General features: G+C 42.8%; 1 protein-coding gene across 5 annotated transcripts in view; it reads right to left on the reverse strand.

Annotated features, from left to right (window-relative positions):
* LOC109899320 (lethal(3)malignant brain tumor-like protein 4) overlaps positions 1-26,443 on the reverse strand; it is a 131,205-nt gene that overhangs the window by 94,485 nt on the left and 10,277 nt on the right. For 2 of the 5 annotated variants that reach the window (XR_002256475.2, XM_020494443.2), the window contains exons 3-10: positions 13,703-13,788; positions 13,527-13,581; positions 13,158-13,246; positions 6,846-6,950; positions 6,214-6,349; positions 5,535-5,626; positions 2,937-3,088; positions 328-404 (exon numbers count right to left, since the gene is read on the reverse strand). Coding sequence is in view for 4 of the 5 variants with exons in the window: in XM_020494443.2 (XP_020350032.1) it covers positions 328-404; positions 2,937-3,088; positions 5,535-5,626; positions 6,214-6,349; positions 6,846-6,950; positions 13,158-13,246; positions 13,527-13,581; positions 13,703-13,771 (775 nt within the window). In the remaining variant the exon portion in view is untranslated. The remainder of the gene's footprint in view (positions 1-327; positions 405-2,936; positions 3,089-5,534; positions 5,627-6,213; positions 6,350-6,845; positions 6,951-13,157; positions 13,247-13,526; positions 13,582-13,702; positions 13,789-26,443) is intronic. The other 3 variants (XM_020494444.2, XM_031836209.1, XM_020494445.2) reach the window with 3 other exon arrangements.

Raw genomic sequence — 26,443 nt, forward strand, 5'->3', positions numbered from 1 at the left:
ATCTCCATACAATATGAATTATGATTCTTTCAAGGTGTTTGATGTCCCTCTCCATACAATATGAGTTATTTCTTTATAAAGTGTGTGGTGGAAGGGGGCAATTTACCAGCAAATTAGAGGGGAAATTAAATGAATAACTCATGATTTTACATGGAAGATGAAGGGGGATTTAAGATAAAGGTTCATATCTTTATACTAATATGGGGACTAAAGTGAGGAATAGCAAAACATGGCTGAAGTGGGGAGGAGCCAAGGTCATTTTAGCAGACACTATTCAAATAGCATCCTCAATGACAGTATACTGTGTGTGCTGGACTAGCTACCCACCCTGAGGTGCAGTGAGAGGTCTTCCGTGGTCCTGGCACCAGCCCACTGGGTGGATGTGAGGGCTGCTGGCGTCACACCTAAAACATACAGACACACACTACACTTTACCATAGCATACTTTACATTATCTTCCTACACACATACACTTCCTCATCTACACACCCACTTCTTCATCTACACGCACACGTACAATTTGATTTCAATCGTCCGGAGGTAAGATATTACAACAACCTCTAAATGCAATTTACATGTACAATACCCGGTATGTGACCGGGAGAATATTGCAATTTGACTTATTGTACAGGCCGGCTAGATTAACATGTACCTACAAACACAATCAATCAGACAATACAATAGGAATTCCATTCATCTTCGGTGTGCTTTGCAATGACACAGCAACTGTGTAACTTTGCAGAATAGCCAATCATGGGGCTTGCCATGTCCCGACGGCCATGGTATTTGACCAACAATTCCACACATGCTCCCTGGTGAGCCAGTGGAGTGTCTGAGAGAATGCAATTGTGTGCAAGGTGTGCGCGAGTTTGTGAACGTGTGAGCATGCAAGTGTGTTTGAGCCTGTGTGTAAGAGACACTGTGAGTGTGGGTGTACATGTTGAGTGTGTGCATGTGTGTGTGAATGTAATGAGCTGTGGGGAACCATGATTTCTGCATGTCTTTGTAGGCAGTTAGGAGGCTAGGAAGCTAGGAGCTTCTCCTACTGGAATGTCTCGGTATGACACAGGGAAAGAGGAAAAATACAGGAAAAAATGAAAAATAAAATATCCTGAAAATATCTCAGCCAGGCAACTCTTGAGAACAAACGTTTGTCTTTTCCCAGAGACAACTGTCAGTTCTCCTCTTCAACCATTACATTATATCTAATTACACAGCTTCTATTTTTCTCCCACATCAAGCTTTTCACTGGATGAATTGGGCCATGTCACATGCTATGTAATCAATCAAACACCTCTTAGCAATTAGCTGGTAAACTGTCACTGATTCACTGACGACAGAACTTCAGAGGAATCTTACATTGAAGATGATACATGTACACACACAAAGATTATGTACACACAGGTGCACATACGTGCGCAACCACCACACACACACACTCTCTATAAGGTAACAAAGCTAATTATACACAATGTAATATAAAGTTGAATGACACATGCACTACAGCTACAAAACAACATTAAAGTGTAACCTATCAGTTACTGACAGCAAACATCAGTAAACAAATGTTGATCACATCTCCTCTGGCTCGAACACCTTAACCTCTGGTCTGATTTTGACAAATTCCTTAATTTAACATTCAAAGTAGCAACAAGATACCCAAAATGTAACGCTAGACAGACACTTCCTTTTAAACTTTGAGAAGACAGAACCAGTTCTGCTGAAGTTTACTTCAGTTATATCAAAAATAGTGTATCATAACATAGTCTGAGAAGTTAAACTGAAATGATGACCAATTTCACACACACACGCACACTTTTCCATATTCTCATCATCTTCTAACTCACAAAAAGCTGAATTTAAAAGAATAAAAACTGTTTTAACCCTTTACACTCGTGCACGTGTTGAAAATGGCAGATTTGGTCATTAATAAGCGCCTAATTTGGAACACAGTGACTGAACAGTAACATGCTACAAATGACGTCAAAGCTCTGGGAAATGCTATAAACTAAGAGGACTCGAATAATTATGAAAGCTGAGACGTGGAGGATTTTAGTAAATGCTGCTTTGATGTCATACAAGCAAGCCAAATGTGCCCTTCACATTTCCATATCATAAAACTCACGTCATATACAGCGGCAATGTTTATGATGGCCACATACCCTGGGTTGTTCTGAACAGAATGAGCCTGTTTGTCTATTGTGAAGAAGATTTACTGCGGAAAATGCACCCATGACTCCTTTCTATGCGCACCAAAATTACGATCCATTTCTCTGAATTTCCTTGTGAAAGCCTAGCACTGTAAGATCCTATTTTATCATTTCGTTAGTGATGTAGGTAACAGAATGAGCTTCTAAAATGGCCAGTTTTTGGATTGCGTAAACAACAACAGTAATTGGGTGATGGCAGGGACAGAGGGTTGTGTTCAACTCTAGTACTTCTACTGTAGTAGATGTTATAAACATTTTTACGTCCTTATAGTTGAATACTTTTTTTTGAGTCATAAGAAATTCCTTGAAATAACTTAGGAACTGCGCACACTTTGGAGAGGTGTGTGGCCACTTGAAGATACCAGTTAGTCTTCTCACTCAAACCTTTGTCATTTTTATGTCTTATGTTGCACCTACCCCAACATTTTCCAGGCATGTTCTTCTGCTACTGAATGTATCCAGAGTATTTTCAGATTTCGTTATCAACAAATGCGGCAAATTGTACAGAAAATGTCAAATGCACATAAAATCAACAGTGTCATGTTTGGATTCAGTCTTGTGTCAGGAGAACTGTTTTGTCCCCCTAATCTCCAAACTCTTCCCTTTTAAATGCTACCATGTTTATGCATTTATTATTTATTCTGTAAGAAACATTTAAATGTAGCCCTATCCTTATAGACCAATTCCCACAAGTGTAAAGGGTTAACTAAATTGTAGGTGTCTCACCAGTAGTCGTAGGTGTCGTCCCAGTTGTCAAAGTGAACCAGGAAGTGATTGTCCACGATGTCGGCCACCGAGGCCACACACACCAGGCATGGATTCTTTCTGTCCACTGCCTCCAGTTTCATGCCCACCTGAAACTTAGAGGTGCTCGTAGTCTGTTGACACAGAGAGACAAATCACAAAAGGGCTTCATACTTTCTGACTTTAAACTTAAAAGAAAAAATCATGCATTCATGTCAATGGAGGATTTAAGTAAATATTGACATACCATAGCATACACAGATTCTACCCTTAACCCTTAAGAAAAAACACATGAATTTCACACGTGATAACATGGTTTAATTTAAAGCAACATTTGATAACTTTAAACTACACGTGACAATATTTGAGTACTTAACATGAAAAAAATGTAAGCACGTGAAAACCCAGATGTCAAATGTAATTGAGAATATTTCACTTTTACTGCAGGTTCTTGTTCCCGGTTTTTACAAGACATTCTTAGGACGCTGTGTCATGCTCCCCTGGAGGTTTTTGTGTAGTTAGTGAAAATACAACAAATCTACAATAAGTTACTGTATATGTACAGCTAAATTAAGGTGTTAATGTTAAAAGGACAGTAAGAGAGTAAAACCTCACTTCTTGGTTGCTACTGTAGCTTCCTCAAGTTCCTGATGTGTCTATACAATTCCCTCAGAAAGAATTCACACACCTTTAATTGTTCCACATTTTGTTGTGTTACAGCTTGAATTGAATATTTATACAATTTTGATTTTCTGTAGAGTTGAAGTCAGAAGTTTACATACACCTTAGCCAAATACATTTAAACTCAGTTTTTCACAATTCCTGACATTAAATCCTAGTAAAAATTCCCTGTCTTAGGTCAGTTAGGATCACCACTTTATTTTAAGAATGTGAAATGTCAAAATAATAGTAGAGAGAATGATTTATTTCAGCTTATTTCTTTCATCACATTCCCAGTGGGTCAGAAGTTAACATACACTCAATTAGTATTTGGTAGCATTGCCTTTAAATTGTTTAACTTGGGTCAAACGTTTTGGGTAGCCTTCCACAAGCTTCCCACAATAAATTGGGTGAATTTTGGCCCATTCCTCCTGACAGAGCTGGTGTAACTGAGTCAGGTTTGAAGGCCTCCTTGCTCGCACACGCTTTTTCAGTTCTGCCCACACATTTTCTACAGGATTGGGGTTGGGGCATTGTGATGGCCACTCCAATACCTAGACTTTGTTGTACTTAAGCCATTTTGCCACAACTTTGGAAGTATGCTTGGGGTCATTGTCCATTCGGAAGACTTATTTGCGACCAAGCTTTAACTTGGTGATGTCTTGAGATGTTGCTTCAATAGATCTACAATTTTCCTTCCTCATGAAGCCATCAATTTTGTGAAGTGCACCAGTCCCTCCTGCAGCAAAGCACCCCCACAACATGATGCTGCCACCACCGTGCTTCACGGTTGGGATGGTGTTCTTCGGCTTGCAAGCCTCCCCCTTTTCCTCCAAACATAACGATGGTCATTATGGCCAAACAGTTCTATTTTTGTTTCATTAGACCAGAGGACATTTCTCCAAAAACTACGATCTTCGTCAGTTGCAAACTGTAGTCTGGCTTTTTTATGGCGGTTTTGGAGTATTGGCTTCTTCTTTGCTGAGCAGCCTTTCAGGTTATGTCGATATAGGACTCGTTTTACTGTGGATATAGATACTTTTGTACCTGTTTCATCAAGCATCTTCCCAAGGTCCTTTGATGTTGTTCTGAGATTGATTTGCAGTATTCGCACCAAAGTCAAATCAAATCAAATGATATATATAACAGTTTTTGAGTGTATTTTTAAGGAAGCTGAGATTTACTTTGAAATCTAAAATGTCAGGAATACAGGTGAAATCAGTCATTGGGTGTTTAAATCCCACTTTGAATAATAATTACTGTATCAATAAAACATACACAATGTAGTCATGTATGTCAAAGTGTGTCAAATATGTAATTTGAAAACACTGTTAAAAGTAATGTGTGTATCATAATGACACATTTTTCCAAAAACACAGTTTCACATGTGAAGTGAAATGTGAAATGTCACACTTGAAGTTAAATGTTACATGTAAAGTGTTCCAAAAACACATTTTCACATGATTCCAGATGTGAGATTTCATTTCCATAAGGGAAAGGCTTGAGTGCACAAACATTGAGTTTTAACATGAGATATGACCATATAATTTATAATTTCCCTTCATCAATTTCCTTTCATTAAAATCAAGCAGTATCTCACATGTCTTCAATCCTCAGGGTTTTACTACTTTGTACATACGTATATATGACAATATAGTGGAAATATTGTGGCATGATTTGAAAATCATCTACTACTATGACAAGTCAATATAAATTTCAGCTTTTGTAACTGTAAAAAAAACTACAGGAAGTAAAGTGGTGCATCTCTGCCGCAGTGTGGAGGGAGTTTTACAACAGCCACTGGGACATATTGTTCTGTTCTGCTGTGTGAATGAAAGTCAGCATTTGGCCCCAGCTGTCCTTACAGGTGAAAGTAGAGCTAAGCCTCCATTGACTCCCGCACCCCAACCAAGCACTTACACCATTTTGGGATTTAAACAGATTCTTTGGTGCAGCTTCAGCATTGCAAGCCTCTTGGTATTTCTCCCAGTTAAACTCGCTTTCATTGTAGCCTGAAAATAAATGGTGCAGAGAGAGAGGGTGAGAGAAAGAAGGGGAGAAAAAAAATGGAGAGAGAGAGAAGGGTGAAGAAAGAGAACAAAAAAAATTAATGGGGATTAGGGTGGTGAATATTGTTGTGTCAGGCGCCCAGCCGCTGGTAAATCACCACTCCAGGAAATGTCATTATTTATTTGTATTTATTTTATATTCATTTTTATATATTTTTAAAAATACTGATTTCTAATATTTAACTGAGTTCCAGTTCATATAAGGAAATCAGAAAATTGAAATAAATGAATGAATTAGGCCCTAATCTATGGATTTCACATTACTGGGCAGGGCCACAACCATGGGAGGGCCTGATCCACTGGGGAACCAGGCCCAGCCAATCAGAATGAGTTTTTCCCCACAAAGGACAAATATAAATATTCCTCAGTTTTATCAGCTGTCCCGGTGGCTGGTCTCAGACGACAAGGACCATGTGAAAATAATATATCAGAGCCAGCACAGTTTGGTTTGGGTCAGCACGATAGTCACGAATCACAGTGAAATGGGTAAAGACAAAAGGGTAACAGTGTGCTGATCTGCTGTAGCTCACCTTTTGGTGGGTGGAGCTGGTGTCCTGTCGACTCACACCATCCGGCTGGCCTGATATCCGGAGAGTCTGCGTTTACCCAGAAGTCATAGCATTCTGAGTAGCTGTCGATGTGGAGACGTAATCGGTAACCAATCACCTTTGAAAAACAAAACACAGTATTATGTATGGGTGGACATGCGGTCACTATCCCAAACATCAATCCATGGCATGATGTAATTCTGCTTTGTATTCCCATGACCAATAGAGCAGGCTACTTGAAGGGCCTTGCTCTTAACAGCAATCATTTTTCCCACTGCAAATTTTATGAGACTATGACGCAAAATAATGTCTGCTAATGGAAATACAACAACAAACAGCTAATGTCAAGTGGTCGATGTCATACGTACATGCCAGGTGCTAACGTCTTGTACATTTAAACACAAAAGGGATGACATCAAAAACAGATAGACAACACAAAACTACCAAGTGCTTTGTTAGTGACAGTTTAGGGCGATCATTTCCTCCACCCAATACAGTGGCGCCTGGACTGCAATCACAGATCCAATTACAGTGTGACCTGCCCAGTGTGCTGGGAGAGCCCTTGGTTGAGGCTGGTCTGGAGCTGTGCCAGCTCGCTGACGGCTGCAGCTCACCTCTGCCACGGACAGGATGCAGAACATAGAGGGGTGCAGAGGGTCGATCCCCTCCAGCCTCATCCCCGCCTTGAAACCATTTCTGCTAAGGGGGAACGACTGAGCCTGGGATGGAGGGAGGGAGGGAGAAAGGGATGAAGACAAAGTGAGAGCGTGTGGGAGAGGAGAAAAGAGAGCGAATGTGATGGAGACAACAAAGGACAGAGAAGGAAGTAAAGAGCAGAGAAAGCGAAAAAGGAGACCACAAAAATAAATTACAGGAAAGCAGGAGAATAAACCAAATATTGATGAATAAAATATCCTCTCCAGAAAAGCCATACATATAAGTCATGGCGGTTGTACCGCCACACTCAAGTGTCTCAACAGCACGGTTGCCATAGAAATGAGTGTTTGTGCCTCCGACGGAACAGATGTCCCGTCAAATCCCTTCATAGAAAATTTCTTCCACCACACCGCGTGTTTGTAGCGGAGGAATTAGTTCAGCATGATTCATTGTCAGGGAGAGAGATAGGGGGGGGGACTGATAAACAGTGGAGCATTGCACCAGGCAGCAACTCTCCTGTAAGGAACACACAACAAACGCAGTGCTGGTCCAAAGGCTGGATAAGTCCTACAATGGCATAGGAAAAACTGCCCTACAAGTCTTGCATAGCCAGATCACATATCCTTGCATTCCCTCTGTATCCTTGTTCTCTAGGAGAAGCTTGAAGCCTGGCAGGTGAAGCTACTCCCCTTTAGACTATACAGGCTCTGGGGCAGTGGCACACCTTGATACTTTAACTATTTTAGTGCCAATTCTCAAATCCTTGCTTAATATTCCCTGCGGTCTAATAGGTATGCTGCGACAGAGAAGTCCGACTGTCCTCAAAGGCAGTTATTAGAAACAATAGACACCCTGGTATCCACCACACACACACACACACACACACACACACACACACACACACACTGGGATTTTATTCTATTGAACAGGCCCCCGTCAGCCCATTAGAAATAAGTGCTGTAGAAAAGCAGCAGGAAAGGCGAGGCTGGATGTGGGATTTTTCTGCAGTTTTAGCACATTCTCCTCCCTCTCTCATCTGAAATCTGCCTGCGTGGCCTAGAACTCCAGCTACTGAGATAGGGAAAGCCTTTAATGAAGGACAACGGCTTGCAATTTGATTTGTTTTGCTCAAAACAAAACAGATACATTGACATTAATCACGTGGAGAAGATTGCATTGCAGTTTAAAGTAAACCATGTACTGTCCTGCAGTTTAAGGTCCCCAACATCCTTCTTTTTAAATCAACAGACTATGTTTTTAACATCATGCAGCTGGCTTATGGCCTTAAAATGCAAATCATAACTTTATTGCCTGTATAGTTCAGTAAATGACATCTCGGACTGAAAACAGAGGGACTACTTGAACTTGCTACGATGTGGACTGGAGTCAGGCTATAGTAGTAGATAGTGCATTCGGAAAGTATTCAGACCCCTTCCCCTTTTCCACATTTTGTTATGTTACAGCCTTATTGTAAAATGGATTAAATAAAATTACAAATCTTCATCAATCTACACACAATGTCACGTAATGACAAAGCAAAAACAGGTTTTTAGAAATGTTTGCACATTTATTTAAAAAAAAAACAGAAATACTTTATTTAAATAAGTATTCAGACCCTTTGCTATGAGACTTGAAATTGAGCTCAGGTGCATTCTGTTTCCATTGATCATCCTTGAGATGATCAACTTGATTGGAGTCCACCTGTGGTGAATTCAATTCAATGGACATGATTTGGAAAGGCACACACCTATCTATATAAGATCACACAGCTGACCGTGCATGTCAGAGCAAAAACCAAGCCTTGAGGTCGAAGGAATTATCCGTAGAGCTCAAAGACAAGATTGTGTCAGTACCTAAACCGTTTTGAAGCATTGAAGGTCCCCAAGAAAACAGTGGCCTCCATCATTCTTAAATGGAAGAAGTTTGGAACCACCAAGACTCTTCCAAGAGCTGGCCGCCCGGCCAAACTGAGCAATTGGGGGAGAAGAGCCTTGTGGCCAAGAACCTGATGTTCACTAACGGAGCTCCAGGGTTCCTCTGTGGAGATGGGAGAACCTTCCATAAGGACAACCATCTCTGCAGTACTCCACCAATCAGGCCTTTATGGTAGAGTGGCCGGGCGGAAACCACTCCTCTGTCAAATGTCAATATGCCTTGTATACTGTTGTTCAGGTTAGTTATCATTGTTTTAGTTTACAATGGAGCCCCTAGTTCCACTCTTCATACCTCTGATACCTCCTTTGTCCCACCTCCCACACATGTGGTGACCTCACCCATTATAAGTAGCATGTTCAGAGATACAACCTCTCTTATCATCACCCAGTGCCTTGGCTTACCTCCGCTGTACCCGCACCCCACCATACCCGTCTGCACATTACGCCCTGAATATATTCTACCACGCCCAGAAATCTGCTCCTTTTATTCTTTGTCTCCAACGCTCTAGGCGACCAGTTTTGATAGCCTTTAGTCGCACCCTCATCCTACTCCTCTGTTCCTCGGGTGATGTGGAGGTAAACCCAGGCCCTGCATGTCCCCAGGCACCCTCATTTGTTGACTTCTGTGATCGAAAAAGCCTTGGTTTCATGCATGTCAACATCAGAAGCCTCCTCCCTAAGTTTGTTTTACTCACTGCTTTAGCACACTCTGCCAACCCTGATGTCCTTGCCGTGTCTGAATCCTGGCTTAGGAAGGCAAACCAAAAATTCTGAGATTTCCATACCCAACTATAACATTTTCCATCAAGATAGAACTGCCAAAGGGGGAGGAGATGCATTCTACTGCAGAGATAGCCTGCAAAGTAATGTCATACTTTCCAGGTCCATACCCAAACATTTCGAACTTCTAATTTTAAAAATTAATCTCTCCAAAAATAAGTCTCTCACTGTTGCCGCCTGCTACCGACCCCCCTCAGCTCCCAGCTGTGCCCTGGACACCATTTGTGAATTGATCGCCCCCCATCTAGCTTCAGAGTTTGTTCTGTTAGGTGACCTAAACTGGGATATGCTTAACACCCCGGCAGTCCTACAATCTAAGCTAGATGCCCTCAATCTCACACAAATCATCAAGGAACCCACCAGGTACAACCCTAAATCCGTAAACATGGGCACCCTCATAGACATTATGCTGACCAACTTTTCCTCCAAATACACCTCTGCTGTCTTCAATCAGGATATCAGCGATCACTGCCTCATTGCCTGTATCTGCTACGGGTCCGCGGTCAAATGACCACCCCTCATCACTGTCAAACGCTCCCTAAAACACTTCTGCGAGCAGGCCTTTCTTTTTGTATTTTCTTTTATTTTACCCCCTTTTTCTCCCCAATTTCGTGGTATCCAATTGTTAGTAGCTACTATCTTGTCTCATCGCTACAACTCCCGTACGGGCTCGGGAGAGACGAAGGTTGAAAGTCATGCGTCCTCCGATACACAACCCAACCAAGCCGCACTGCTTCTTAACACATCCAACCCGGGAGCCAGCCACACCAATGTGTCGGAGGAAACACTGTGCACCTGGCAACCTTGGATAGCGTGCACAGCGCCCGGCCCGCCACAGGAGTTGCTGGTGCGCGATGAGACAAGGATATCCCTACCGGCCAAACCCTCCCTAACCCGGACGACGCTATGCCAATTGTGCGTCGCCCCACGGACCTCCCGGTCGCGGCCGGTTACGACAACAAAAGCACCTCCTCCCAGCTGCCCACTGCACTGAGGCTAGGTAACACGGTCACCACTGATAAATCCATGATAATCGAAAACTTCAACAAGCATTTCTCAACGGCTGGCCATGCCTTCCTCCTGGCTACCCCAACCTCGGCCAACAGCTGCGCCCCCCGCCCCACCCGCAGCTACTCGCACAGGCCTCCCCAGCTTCTCCTTTACCCAAATCCAGATAGCAGATGTTCTGAAAGAGCTGCAAAACCTGGACCCATACAAATCAGCTGGGCTTGACAATCTGGAACCTCTATTTCTGAAACTATCAGCCGCCATTGTCGCAACCCCTATTACCAGCCTGTTCAACCTCTCTTTCGTATCGTCTGAGATCCCCAAGGATTGGAAAGCTGCCGCGGTCATCCCCCTCTTCAAAGGGGGAGACACCCTAGACCCAAACTGTTACAGACCTATATCCATCCTGCCCTGCCTATCTAAGGTCTTCGAAAGCCAAGTCAACAAACAGATCACTGACCATCTCGAATCCCACAATCCCACCGCTGTGCAATCCGGTTTCCAAGACGGTCACGGGTGCACCTCAGCCACACTCAAGGTACTAAACGATATCATAACCACCATCGATAAAAGACAGTACTGTGCAGCCATCTTCGTCGACCTGGCCAAGGCTTTCGACTCTACCAATCACCATATTCTTAATCGGCAGACTCAGTAGCCTCGGTTTTTCTAATAACTGCCTTGCCTGGTTCACCAGCTACTTTGTAGACAGAGTTCAGTGTGTCAAATCCGAGGGCATGTTGTCCGGTCCTCTGGCAGTCTCTATGGGGGTACCACAAGGTTCAATTCTCGGGCCGACTCTTTTCTCTGTATATATCAATGATGTTGCTCTTGCTGCAGCCGATTCCCTGATCCACCTCTACGCAGACGACACCATTCTGTATACTTCTGGCCCTTCCTTGGACACTGCCATCTAACCTTCAAACGAGCTTCAATGCCATACAACTCTCCTTCCGTGGCCTGTCACTAAAGCACCTTATTCCACCCACCACTACGACCTGTATGCTCTAGTCGGCTGGCCCTCGCTACATGTTCGTCGCCAGACCCACTGGCTCCAGGTCATCTACAAGTCCATGCTAGGTAAAGCTCCACCTTATCTCAGTTCACTGGTCACGATGGCAACACCCACCCGTAGCACGCGCTCCAGCAGGTGTATCTCACTGATCATCCCTAAAGCCAACACCTCATTTGGCCGCCTTTCCTTCCAGTTCTCTGCTGCCTGTGACTGGAACGAATTGCAAAAATTGCTGAAGTTGGAGACTTTTATTTCCCTCACCAACTTTAAACATCTGCTATCTGAGCAGCTAACCGATCGCTGCAGCTGTACATAGTCCATCTGTAAATAGCCCACTCAATTTACCTACCTCATCCCCATACTGTTTTTATTTATTTACTTTCTGCTCTTTTGCACACCAGTATCTCTACTTGCACATGACCATCTGATCATTTATCACTCCAGTGTTAATCTGCTAAATTCAAATTATTCGCTCCTATGGCCTACCTCCTCATGCCTTTTGCACACAATGTATATAGACTCTTTTTTTCCGAATCTGTTATTGACTTGTTTATTGTTTACTCCATGTGTAACTCTGTGTTGTTGTCTGTTCACACTGCTATGCTTTATCTTGGCCAGGTCGCAGTTGTAAATGAGAACCTGTTCTCAACTAGCCTACCTGGTTAAATAAAGGTGAAATAAAATAATTAATAAATAAACTCCTCAGTAAAAGGCACATGACAGCCCGCTTGGGGTTTGCCAAAAGGCACTTAAACGTCTCTCGGATCATGAGAAACAAGATTCTCTGGTCTGATGAAACCAATATTGAAGTCTTTAGCCTGAATGCCAAGTGTCACGTCTGGAGGAAACCTGACACCATCCCTACGGTGAGGCATGGTGGTGGCAGCATCATGCTGTGGGGATGTTTTTCAGCGGCAGGGACTGGGAGACTAGTCAGGATCGAGGGAAAGATGAATAGAGGAAAGTACAGAGAGATCATTGATGAAAACCTGCTTCAGAGCGCTCCGGACCTTCCAACAGGACAACGACCTGAAGCACACAGCCTAGACAATGCGGGAGTGGCTTCGGGGCAAGTCTCTGAATGTCTTTGAGTGACCAAGCCAGAACCCGGACTGGAACCCGATCAAACATATCTGGAAAGACCTGAAAATAGCAGTGCAGTGACACTCCCCATCCAACCTGACAGAGCTTGAGAGGATCTGCAGAGTAGAATGGGAGAAACTCCCCAAATACAAGTGTGCCAAGCTTATAGCTTGATAACCAAGAAAATGATAACAGCCTCAAGTTGCCAAAGGTGCTTCAACAAAGTACTGAGCAAAGGGTCTGAATCCTTATGTAAAATGTGATATTTATTTTTACTAGATTTTTGCTTTATCATTATGAGATATTGTGTGTAGATTGATGGGGAAAAAACAACAATTGAATCAATTTTAGAATAAGGCTGCAACGTAACAAAATGTGGAAAAAGTCAAAGGGTCTGAATACTTTCCGAATGCACTGTATACCTACTGGTTGATGAAGGTGATGCTTACCTCAGTGAAGAGTCTTAGGGGAGCTGCTATGACCTTCTTCTCTCCCAGGTATTGATCCCACGACCATGCCTTCTTCTTACCCCTCACTGCTGCACACCACATTGATCTGAATTACACCTTTCCTTATAACACCATGGTTCAGATTCCCGGACCCAGATTAAGTCTAGTCCTAGTCTAAAAAGCATTCTCAATGGAGAATTCCTGTGTGTAAATTCATGTATGCATTCTAAATAGCATTTGACAGCGATAAATAATTTGATATGAATTTGAAAAAATGGTCTGTGCATTCATATCAATAAGCACTAATACTGTAGCATTCAGTAATGCTCTAATTGTTTTGTTAGTAGTGTTTACATTTCAAGAGTTTACCTTGTGTGCTTGTCACTTTGTTCTTCATTTTTACGGTGTCCTCGTTTGGTCGCTCCTGAAATGACACAGTTGTTAGTTTGCGGACAGAAACTTGGGCAACACTTAACTTTTCAGCCAACAGGTATAATGTTGTCATGATAATGAGCTCAGGTGCGGTCAGGTCCAGGCCTACTCACTCTTAGACAATATTCCTCCGCCACGCCCTTGCTGAAACTCCTTTTCTTCCTATCCTCTGCCTGCATCATTTGAGACAGGATCGATTCTACAACATGATATACAAACGCAGGCCATTTGAATGCAAAAACAAATCAATTACTATTTAAGTTCCACGGTGTGAGTCGCTTTAAGTTGAGACATCTCAATTTACTCCTATTTGTAAGAACATCTCTTGCATTCTATTTTCACTCTGAACAGACTCAATGAAAGCCACCACCATTCCTTTTATAAAAACATAAAAGTCCTCCGAAGTTTACCCATATAATGCAAAGCAAATTACATTTTACTTGAATTGTTCACTGGGCGCATACGCAGCTTGGCTGTCTTATTGCCTGTTGTAAGAGACAAAGTGAAATGGTTTTTCTCAAGTCCTAGTACAGTAACAACCCCATGAATACTGTATAAAGAGGAAATTAATGCATCTCTTTCTGCAGTATATGATGTAAATTGGATTGAGTTCCTGGTAAGAGATAAGGACTGCTTCCCATGAAAGTCAAATTAAGTAAGAGTTGGGTCTGTGGCGGAGGGGGCGGCCGCAGCTGGAGGGGCCCGGATTTCCCAGAAGGCAGTGGGAAGCAGCAACTGTTTGCCTTCCAATGCAGATTAATCGATTGTACTGTAGCTGGCCGGAAACAAAATGGATTCACTGCACTCCGACTCCTGTACTGTATACAGTATTATTAGCAAATAGGGTTTTGAATGGATTTACAGTGAGTGTAGAAACATTAAGGACACCTGCTCTTTCCATGACAGACTGACCAGTTGAATCCAGGTGAAAGCTATGATCCCTTATTGATATCACTTGTTAAATCCACTTCAATCAGTGTAGATGAAGGGGAGGTGACAGGTAAAAGAAGGATTTTTTTTAGCCTTGAGACACTTGAGACATGGTTTGTATATGTGTGCCATTCAGAGGGGGAATGGGCAAGACACAAGATTTAAGTGCCTTTGAACGCGGTATGGTATTAGCTACCAGGCGCACCAGTTTAACTGTGTCAAGAACTGCAACGCTGCAACGCTGTTTTTATTTATTATTTTAAAAGTTATTTTGAGATGGATTACACTACTTTCAAGAGTGAATTATTTGATTGTATTTATTCTAAATTGTGTTAATGCTGTGATGTCATCAACGGGAGCCATGCTTTTTCTCCTCAGTTTGCTCAGAGTGTGAACAGGAGAGGTATGTACATGTTCGCAAATGCACAAGAAATGACAAGCAAAAGTTATATCGTCACTGATTTAGTGTTGTATTACTGTTTATAGGAAAATATATTAAAGGTGAATGGGAATAATGTTGGAGTGCAACTTTGCAAGGCTAGCCCAGCTACTGTTAGCTTTGTTGTGGGGGAGGGTCTCTTTCAGGTGCAGACAGCATGAGTTCTCTGATGATTTTCTAACGGGTATTCTGCACTACCTTTTGTCTTTTTGACTCCAAGATGGCGTAGCAGTCAGACGTATTTGTCCTGTCGTGTCCCTTGTATATATCTTTTTTACATATTTTTCTTCGCATATCTTTTAAAATATTTTGCTAAACCTCAATATCTAAATACTCTCCTGCAACCTGCTTCACACAATGTAGCGTGGATCTGCTTTTTTTTCTTCTAATATTTACTTCGGATCTGGAATCCCTCAACTGAAGCTAGCCAGCCAACTACCAGCTATCAGTTAGCAAACCATTGCCAGCGGTCATCAGCTAACCTTCAGCTCGAATAGCCCTCGCCAGTTCGAACAACGTGACTCTAACCAGAGCATAACGGACCTATTATTTTTATCCCCGGATTCCCACCGCAAACTGAACATTTTCATCTGGATCTTCACAACTAGCTAACCGCAACCCCGGATGACTACTCCTGGCTAGCGTTTCCATCCACTTAGCTTGAAGCTAGCGCAGCCAGAGCTCTTGTGCTACCACCGAAGCATACTCCTGGGCTACAATATCCGGACCCCTTCTACAACCGGTATGGGGCATGGAAACTCGCAGATCCCCTATGACTGGAATACCGACATAATCTGCCCGAGGACTCAAACAGGTCCCTCAGGCGCGACACCCGCTGAAGGCCTATTATGCTAACCAGCTAGGCCTGCTAGCTACCTAGAGCTACTTAGAACCCTACTAATTCCACGACCGGTCTATCGAATTCAAAAACAGACTTAACCCCATCGCGACTTCCCCAAAGGCTAACTTTCTAGCCCCTGCTATCTGCTTGCTTGCTAACCTGGCCTGCTAACTGCCCCGGTCTACTAACTGCTAGCTTGTTTATCCCCGGTCTGCTAACTGCTAGCTTGTTTAGCCCCGGCCTACTACCTGTTAGCTTGATAGCACAGGCCTGCTAACTGTCTGAATCGCCGTGTCCCCAGCCAGCCCAACCACTCACTGGACCCATATTTATTTTCAATCAATTTTCGATTTTTTATTTGATTATACCTTCCGTTAACCTGCCTCCCCCAATGTGATACGGAATCGCTATTATTTTTAATTTTAGAATACATTCAAGAACCTCCAGAAGCTAACCAGCTAATTAGCAACAAGCTGTTTAGTCATTGTTAGCGGCTTTTACCTTCTGCACAGCCAGCCCTGTTTTTAGCCTGGATATTACTCTCCAGTCTACCAGTATTGAACTGTCTCTTCACAACAACGCCAGATTCCTGCCGTAATCCCTGGACCACTACTTCTGATCTTCACAGCTAGCTTGCACCCAGTACCGAAGCTATCCCTGAGGCCCACGTCCCGGCCTACTCAGCGGTTCACCCGAACCCCACTCATACACAGCTAGAGCCCAATACTCCACCGAATCCTTGCTGTAAACTCTGGACCTTGGCACCGGATCACCGCTGCTACCGATTGGATATATTGGCTAACGCCACTGCCACGAAGCTAGCACCAGTTAGCCGTGAGCCAGGCAAATCTCTTTCGCCATCTGGCTTGGATTCTCTGTCGACACGGCCCCCCGCCACACCACCACGACTGGTCTGCCGACAAATACTCCATGCGCTGTGCCTTCAACCGGCCTCCGTCTGAGCAGACCCCCCCTACCACCCCCGGGCTACTAATTTTAAACGCTGTATCGCCCGCGTGCTAGCGTAGTGGCAGCTTCCCTGTTCCATCTACTGCTGCCCACTGGACACTATGATCATTTGGCTACATAGCTGATGCCTGCTGGACAGTCCATTAATCATGATACTCTATTATGTTTATTTATGTTTTATCTGTCGGCCACAACCGTGAACTCAGGCTCTGTGTGTAGTTAATCGGACCCTCTCTGCCTAGTCATCGCCATTTTACCTGCTGTTATTGTGTTAGCTGACTAGCTGTTGTTGTCTCACCTGTTGTTTTAGCAAGCTCTCCCAATCAAGACCTGCGATTACTTTATGCCTTGCTGTATGTCTCTCTCAAATACCAATATGCCTTGTATACTGTTATTCAGGTTAGTTATCGTTGTTTTAGTTTACAATGGAGCCCCTAGTTCCACTCCTCACACCTCTGATAACTCCTTTGTCCCACCTCCCACACATGTGGTGACCTCACCCATTATAACCAGCATGTCCAGAGATACAACCTCTCTTATCATCACCCAGTGCCTGGGCTTACCTCCACTGTACCCGCACCCCACCATACCCCTGTCTGCACATTACGCCCTGAATATATTCTACCACGCCCAGAAATCTGCTCCTTTTATTCTTTGTCTCCAACGCTCTAGGCAACCAGTTTTGATAGCCTTTAGTCGCACCCTCATCCTACTCCTCAGTTCCTCGGGTGATCTGGAGGTAAACCCAGGCCCTGCATGTCCCCAGGCACCAAACCACCACCCCTCATCACTGTCAAACACTCCCTAAAACACTTCTGCGAGCAGGCCTTTCTAATCGACCTGGCCCGGGTATCCTGGAAGGATATTGACCTCATCCCGTCAGTTAAGGATGCCTGGTCATTCTTTAAAAGTAACTTCCTCACCATCTTAGACAAGCATGCTCCGTTCAAAAAAATGCAGAACTAAGAACAGATATAGCCCTTGGTTCACTCCAGACCAGACTGCCCTCGACCAGCACAAAAATATCCTGTGGCGGACTGCAATAGCATCGAATAGTCCCCGCGATATGCAACTGTTCAGGGAAGTCAGGAACCAATACACGCAGTCAGTCAGGACAGCTTTTTCAAGCAGAAATTTGCATCCTGTAGCTCTAACTCCAAAAAGTTCTGGGACACTGTAAAGTCCATGGAGAACAAGAGCACCTCCTCCCAGCTGCCCACTGCACTGAGGCTAGGTAACACGGTCACCACCGATAAATCTGTGATAATCGAAAACTTCAACAAGCATTTCTCAACGGCTGACCATGCCTTCCTCCTGGCTACTCCAACCTCGGCCAACAGCTCCGCTGTTTCTAATGACTGCCTTCCCTGGTTCACCAACTACTTTACAGACAGTCTCTATGGGGGTACCACAGGGCTCAATTCTCAGGCTGACTCTTTTCTCTGTATATATCAATGATGTTGCTCTTGCTGCGGGCGATTCTCTGATCCACCTCTACGCAGACGACACCATTCTGTATACCTCTGGCGCTTCCTTGGACACTGTGCTATCTAACCTCCAAACGAGCTTCAATGCCATACAACACTCCTTCCGTGGCCTCCAACTGCTCTTAAAAGCTAGTAAAACCAAATGCATGCTTTTCAACCGTTCGCTGCCTGAACCCGCACGCCTGACTAGCATCACCACCCTGGATGGTTCCGACCTAGAATATGTGGACATCTATAAGTACCTAGGTGTCTGGCTAGACTGCAAACTCTCCTTCCAGATATCAAACATCTCCAATCCAAAATCAAATCTAGAGTCGGCTTTCTATTTCGCAACAAAGCCTCCTTCACTCACGCCGCAAAACTTACCCTAGTAAAACTGACTATCCTACCGATCCTCGACTTCGGCGATGTCATCTACAAAATAGCTTCCAATGCTCTACTCAGCAAACTTGATGCAGTTTATCACAGTGCCATCCGTTTTGTTACTAAAGCACCTTATACCACCCACCACTGCGACCTGTATGCTCTAGTCAGCTGGCCCTCGCTACATGTTCTATGCCAGACCCACTGGCTCTAGGTCATCTACAAGTCTATGCTAGGTAAAGCACCGCCTTAGTTAACTGGTCACGATGGCAACACCCACCCGTAGCACGCGCTTCAGCAGGTCTATCTCACTGATCATCCCTAAAGCCAAAATCTCATTTGGCCACCCCTCCTTCCAGTTCTCTGCTGCCTGCGACTGGAACGAATTGCAAAAATTGCTGAAGTTGGAGACTTTTATTTCCCTCACCAACTTTAAACATCTGCTATCTGAGCAGCTAACCGATCGCTGCAGCTGTACATAGTCCATCGGTATATACAGTGCCTTTGCGAAAGTATTCGGCCCCCTTGAACTTTGCGACCTTTTGCCACATTTCAGGCTTCAAACATAAAGATATAAAACTGTATTTTTTGTGAAGAATCAACAACAAGTGGGACACAATCATGAAGTGGAACGACATTTATTGGATATTTCAAACTTTTTTAACAAATCAAAAACTGAAAAATTGGGCGTGCAAAATTATTCAGCCCCTTTACTTTCAGTGCAGCAAACTCTCTCCAGAAGTTCAGTGAGGATCTCTGAATGATCCAATGTTGACCTAAATGACTAATGATGATAAATACAATCCACCTGTGTGTAATCAAGTCTCCGTATAAATGCACCTGCACTGTGATAGTCTCAGAGGTCCATTAAAAGCGCAGAGAGCATCATGAAGAACAAGGAACACACCAGGCAGGTCCGAGATACTGTTGTGAAGAAGTTTAAAGACGGATTTGGATACAAAAATATTTCCCAAGCTTTAAACATCCCAAGGAGCACTGTGCAAGCGATAATATTGAAATGGAAGGAGTATCAGACCACTGCAAATCTACCAAGACCTGGCCGTCCCTCTAAACTTTCAGCTCATACAAGGAGAAGACTGATCAGAGATGCAGCCAAGAGGCCCATGATCACTCTGGATGAACTGCAGAGATCTACAGCTGAGGTGGGAGACTCTGTCCATAGGACAACAATCAGTCGTATATTGCACAAATCTGGCCTTTATGGAAGAGTGGCAAGAAGAAAGCCATTTCTTAAAGATATCCATAAAAAGTGTCGTTTAAAGTTTGCCACAAGCCACCTGGGAGACACACCAAACATGTGGAAGAAGGTGCTCTGGTCAGATGAAACCAAAATTGAACTTTTTTGGCAACAATGCAAAACGTTATGTTTGGCGTAAAAGCAACACAGCTCATCACCCTGAACACACCATCCCCACTGTCAAACATGGTGGTGGCAGCATCATGGTTTGGGCCTGCTTTTCTTCAGCAGGGACGGGGAAGATGGTTAAAATTGATGGGAAGATGGATGGAGCCAAATACAGGACCATTGGAAGAAAACCTGATGGAGTCTGCAAAAGACCTGAGACTGGGACGGAGATTTGTCTTCCAACAAGACAATGATCCAAAACATAAAGCAAAATCTACAATGGAATGGTTCAAAAATAAACATATCCAGGTGTTAGAATGGCCAAGTCAAAGTCCAGACCTGAATCCAATCGAGAATCTGTGGAAAGAACTGAAAACTGCTGTTCACAAATGCTCTCCATCCAACCTCACTGAGCTTGAGCTGTCTTGCAAGGAGGAATGGGAAAAATTTTCAGTCTCTCGATGTGCAAAACTGATAGAGACATACCCCAAGCGACTTACAGCTGTAATCGCAGCAAAAGGTGGCACTACAAAGTATTAACTTAAGGGGGCTGAATAATTCTGCACGCCCAATTTTTCAGTTTTTGATTTGTTAAAAAAGTTTGAAATATCCAATAAATGTCGTTCCACTTCATGATTGTGTCCCACTTGTTGTTGATTCTTCACAAAAAATACAGTTTTATATCTTTATGTTTGAAGCCTGAAATGTGGCAAAAGGTCGCAAAGTTCAAGGGGGCCGAATACTTTCGCAAGGCACTGTAGCCCACCCAATTTACCTACCTCATCCCCGTACTGTTTTTATTTATTTACTTTTCTGCTCTTTTGCACACCAGCATCTCTACCTGCACATGTTCATCTGATCATTTATCACTCCAGTGTTAATCTGCTAAATTGTAATTATTCACTCCTATGGCCTATTTATTGCCTACCTCCTCATACCTTTTGCACACAATGTATATAGATTATTATTTTTTCTACTATGTTATTGACTTGTTTTTTTTGTTTATTGTTTTGGTTTATGGTTTATTCCCTGTGTAACTCTGTGTTGTTGTCTGTTCACACTGCTATGCTTTATCTTGGCCAGGTCGCAGTTGCAAATGAGAACTTGTTCTCAACTAGCCTACCTGGTTAAATAAAGGTGAAATAAATAAATAAAATATACTTGTATGGGAGTCCAGACGGCAGCATTAACTTTTGCCTTGTATTTGTACCCATTCCATGCAGGTATGTTGTGAAATGTGACGATTTTGTATTTCATGTTTAATGTGCCAAGTTACCTTTCGTTCATTTTGTTACCTGTCCGGTCATTTCAAAAGTGGCGTTGTTGCTTCATTTAGTATGCCTCAGGTATAATGGTACAATAGTATACTCTCTAAGAAATATTGAGCACTTATTAGCAGATTATTAGTGTACAACATTTATAAACTGAAATGTGCATTTCCTGTTGATACTTTTACTCCTGGGTGTGCTCAGAGCGTGATGAGGAAAGGAGAATATACTTGTATGGGAGCCCAGACTGCAGCATTAACTTTTGCCTTTTATTTGTACACATTCCATGCAGTCCTTAAAAGAGAGACAACCGGCAGAATTGTGTCCAGAGCCTAATCTTCCATCTACACCTTACCAGAACACAATGCAGAAAGGTACCGGTACATAACAGGTTACACTTACATTACACTGACAACCCAACACACACACATACCTTCACACTCACCACATGCACTGCTGCTAGTCACTTTACCCCTACCTATATGTACAGTACATACAGTGCATTTGGAAACTAATCAGACCCCTCAACTTTTTCCACATTTTGTTATGTTACAGATTTATTCTAAAATAGATTCAATTGTTTTTCCCCCGTCATCAATCTACACACAATACCCCATAATAGCAAAGAATTAGTTTTTATTAATTTAAAAATAAAATAAAAGTTCAATACCCTGCCGCCCTCGACGGGGAGACCCATGAGATGATTGTAGGTTTCTAAATAACAAACTGGCTTTATTTACAAATTAGTAACAATGTCTCACCCCATGTTCAAGAATGGCCTTTTTCCTCTCTCCTTCTATATTCATTGAAAACAAAATCTCCAAAGTATTGTTATTTTTTTAAACAAAGCAATTGTTATTATTAATTTAAAATTATATAAAAGCCCGTTGCATATTCTCACAGATATATTATTAACCCTGTTATTAGCAGAACAATATATATTGGTCAAATTGTTCATGGCTCCTGAGTGGCGCACAATGGGAATGCCTTGCAGTTCTCCAGCTGTATTCACTGAAAGTGCACGAGGTTCAATGCACGAGGGCACAGTATGGGCCGCAGAGCCGCACACAGAAGACCGACCTAGCCCATGGGGAAGGGAAGGGGCGGGGGGGGCCCTCGCTACACTGGCAACACTTTAAGGGGCATTGCACTAATAAATGGCGCTGATTAGGGAAACGTTCCCGCTGTTCTGTTCTTTGTGCCAGTCTGCAGATTCAAACTAAAACAATGTAACTAATAATGGCATCTTTATGCTTTCGTTAACCTCTCTTGGGTAGGAGGCAGTATTTTCACCTCCGGACCTCCAGAAGTTAGGATATGCATAAAATTAGATTTGTAGATTTAAAACTGTTAAAATAATGTCTGTGAGTATAACAGAACTGATATGGCAGGCGAAACCCCGAGGGCAAACCATCCAGGGGGGGGGGGGGGGGGGGGGGGGTTGAGGTCATAGGATTTCCCAATTGTTTTCTATGGGATACCCTTATTATTAGGAACCTGGTCGCAGTTCCTATGGCTTCCACTAGATGTCAACAGTCTTTAGAAGTCTTTCAATGTTTTTCTTTTGAGAATTGAAGAAGTCGTCCTATTCATTGTAAATGTCACTCCAGGTGGACTCTACTGTTTTGGTGAGCATGAACTGGAGCGCGCTTCACGTTGTTTTTATCAGGTATTAGAAACAGTTTATTCCATTTGAAATTTGATCGATTATTTATGTTGGGTGGATTAGGAACATTGTTTGAAATGTTTGGACCAAGTTTACAGGTAACTTATTAGATACTTTGTAGGCATGTTGGGCGAGTTTAAACCAGTGTATTTCTGAATCAAACACACCAAATAAATTGACATTTTTTGGGACATAAAGGACATTATCGGACAAAAGGACCATTTGTGATGTTTCTGGGACATTTTGGAGTGCCAACAGAAGAAGATCTTCAAAAGGTAAGGCATTAATTATATTGCTATTTCTGACTTTTGTGGCGCCCCTGCCTGGTTGAAATATGATTTTCATGTGTTTGTATGCAGGGCGCTGTCCTCAGATAATCGCATGGTTTGCTTTCGCCGTAAAGCCTTTTTGAAATCTGACACAGCGGCTGGATTAACAAGAGGTTAAGCTTTATTTTGATGCATAACACATATATTTTCAAGAATGTTTAATATTTGAATTTGTTGAAAAAAAAATTGTGGTCTGCAATTTCACCGGATGTTGGCCAGGTGGGACGGTAGCCTCCCACCAGCAACATAAGAAGCTAATAAATGAATGATCGAAATACTCTTTCAAAATGCCCATGTTTATTTAGGTATGGATCCATAACAAATTACTATGGGAATAAATATCACTGAATTACATATATATCCTGCAATCCTGTATATGTAATTATTGGCGGAGAGTCACGTCATATTTTCCAATATACTGTAGGCTTACCGTAGGCGACCTGAGTCTCACTAGTGTTGAGTAATGTACTGTTAAAAGTGGTGTAGGTCTTACTTAAAGAGCATATTGAAGTTAGTTTAACCTTTATTTAACTAGGCAATTCAAGTAAGAACAAATGCTTATTTACAAGGACAGCCTATTCCTTCCTCCATGTCGGGGAATTTAACCCCAGTCTCCTGCGGCCGGCACGAAACAGGGATTCATTAGCTAAATAGTCCAGTACTGTACTCCCGACTGTCACGTTGTACAGCACCATATTTTTCATTCCATCCTTACGGAAACCCAGAGGGTTTTTAATCACCATTTTAAACACCATAATATTAATGAAATTAATCCCAAACTCTAAAAGTAATTGGAAAGGTAGATACAAATAATTTGTGACATTGTGGTTACAATAAAGAATGTAAACAAGATGTAAACAAGATGCTGTGTTTTTATTTACAGTAGTGATGGACAGCTGGTGGAATTTTGAAAGCAGGTTTTCAAACACTTGTCGCCCGATTAGCAGGACAAACGACTCTTTATAGCCCAGCTACTGTAGGTGTGAACATCCCTCTACCTGCAATGTATTCGATGCTTAAATACTCTGAAGTTTTACATTTCTAACTTAAAAACAGCAGTACAGTATTTCTTCCTCAACACCTTTATACTTCGTTAATAAAATAACTAGAAACAAACAGCTTTCTTGGCAACCAGGCAGAGACACGGGCGACAGCTGATGCATTGGTCCAGAGCCAGGCGGCATTGGTGGAGAGTCAGGCGGAGAATGACACATTGAAGAGGGCGAGGAATGAGATGGACTCACAATCCATACCAGGCACACCTATGAGCTCTGGAACTCCACCTCCGACAGGCAGAGTCAACATACCTGCCGGGTTCATCAGATTGTCAGTTCACCCTGATATTTCCATTCCTCCCTCTTCTGACAAAAATAACTTGACCAACTGCTCACCAGGTACAGCAAGGGCCGTCCAGACAGTTATGCTGCTACATTATTCCAAGGATGTGTAACCGAAGAGAAATACCACAAGTGGGCACAGAATACCAACTGGGATAGATCCAGAGGCAAATGTGGCTTATACCAGTGAACCTCCGGGTGTTCATCATTAACACTGTGTCTCAGAAGTTTCTGTCCATGACTGATGCAACCCAAAAAAGAGTTAATGAGTACTTGATGTCACGAAAAAGTCTGGACATGGCACTTTCCCATGTTTACTACAGTATGTACTGTAGGCTATGTTTACTTGTCAGACTGCACAGTAGCCTAATAAACAAATGCAGGTGGCTTATATCTTCAAAACATATGCAACAAGATGGAGTCATGGTCAGATTTGCCAAGGAGGGCGGGGGAGGGCCTTGTATGCATCGTGGAAGTTAGAGTAGTCGAGTGTGCTAATCGCTCATGTACTGCAATCGATATGCTGACAGGTTAAAATTACCAGCTACAATAAATGCAGCCTCGGGATATATGGTTCCCAGTTTGCATAAAGTCCAATGAAGTTCCATGATGGCATCTTGCGGGGGGACTATACACGGCTGTGACGATAACCGAGGCGGGATATAATAAGGTCGGCATTTGATTGTGAGGAATTCTAGGTCAGGTGAACAAAAGGACTTGAGTTCATGCATGTTGTTACAATTACACCATGAGTTGTTAAATCATGAAACATACACTCCCGCCCTTTGTTCCTGTCGGCGCGATGGACTGAAAATCCCGTTGGCTGTACAGACTCCAACAGCATGTCCCCAGCTAGCCATGTCTCCGTGAAACAGAGTATGTTACAATCCCAGATATCTCTTTGTAAAAAAGCAACTCTTTCCCTAATTTCGTCAACTTTGTTAACTTCTTTGGGATAGGGGGCAGCATTTTCACTTTTAAATGAATAGCATAGAGTAAACTGCCTCCTACTCAGTCCCAGATGCTAATATATGCATATTATTATTAGTATTGGATAGAAAACACTGAAGCTTCTAAAACTGTTTGAATGATGTCTGCGAGTATAACAGAACTCCTATGGCAGGCAAAAACCTGAGAAAAAATCCAAACAGGAAGTGGGAAATCTGAGGTTTGTAGTTTTTGAACTCAGCCCCTATCGAATACTCAGTGGGATATGGGTAATTTTGCACTTCCTAAGGCTTCCACTAGATGTCAACCGTCTTTAGAATGTGGTTTCAGGCTTCTAGCTGTTTGACTAAGGGGTCTGGCAGCAGCCTCATTCTCAGTCAAGCGCATTTCACATGAGGTAGCTCTCGTTACATTGCTTTTCTACAGACAATGGAATTCTCCGGTTGGAACATTATAGAACATTTATGATAAAAACATCCTAAAGATTGATTCTATACTTAGTTTGACAAGTTTCTATGACCTGTAATATAACTTTTTGAACTTTTCGTCCGACGTTCGGTTGGACCTGAACGCATGTTTCGATTGGTTTACCAAACGCCCAAACAAAAGAAGCTATTTGGACATAATTGATGGACTTTATGGAACAAATCAAACATTTATTGTCGAACTGGGATTCCTGGTAGTGCATTCTGATGAAGATCAAAGGTAAGTGAATATTTATAATGCTCTTTCTGACCAATGTTGACTGCGCAACATGGCGGATACTTCTTTTGGCTGTTTTGGGCTCTGAGCGCCATACTCAGATTATGCTTTTTCCGTAAAGTTTTTTTGAAATCTGACACAGCGGTTGCATTAAGGAGAAATGTATCTATATTTCCATGTATAACAAATGTATTTTCATCAACATTTAT

This window comes from Oncorhynchus kisutch, linkage group LG11 (genome assembly GCF_002021735.2).
Source record: "Oncorhynchus kisutch isolate 150728-3 linkage group LG11, Okis_V2, whole genome shotgun sequence".
In the NCBI taxonomy this organism is placed as follows: Eukaryota; Metazoa; Chordata; class Actinopteri; order Salmoniformes; family Salmonidae; genus Oncorhynchus; species Oncorhynchus kisutch.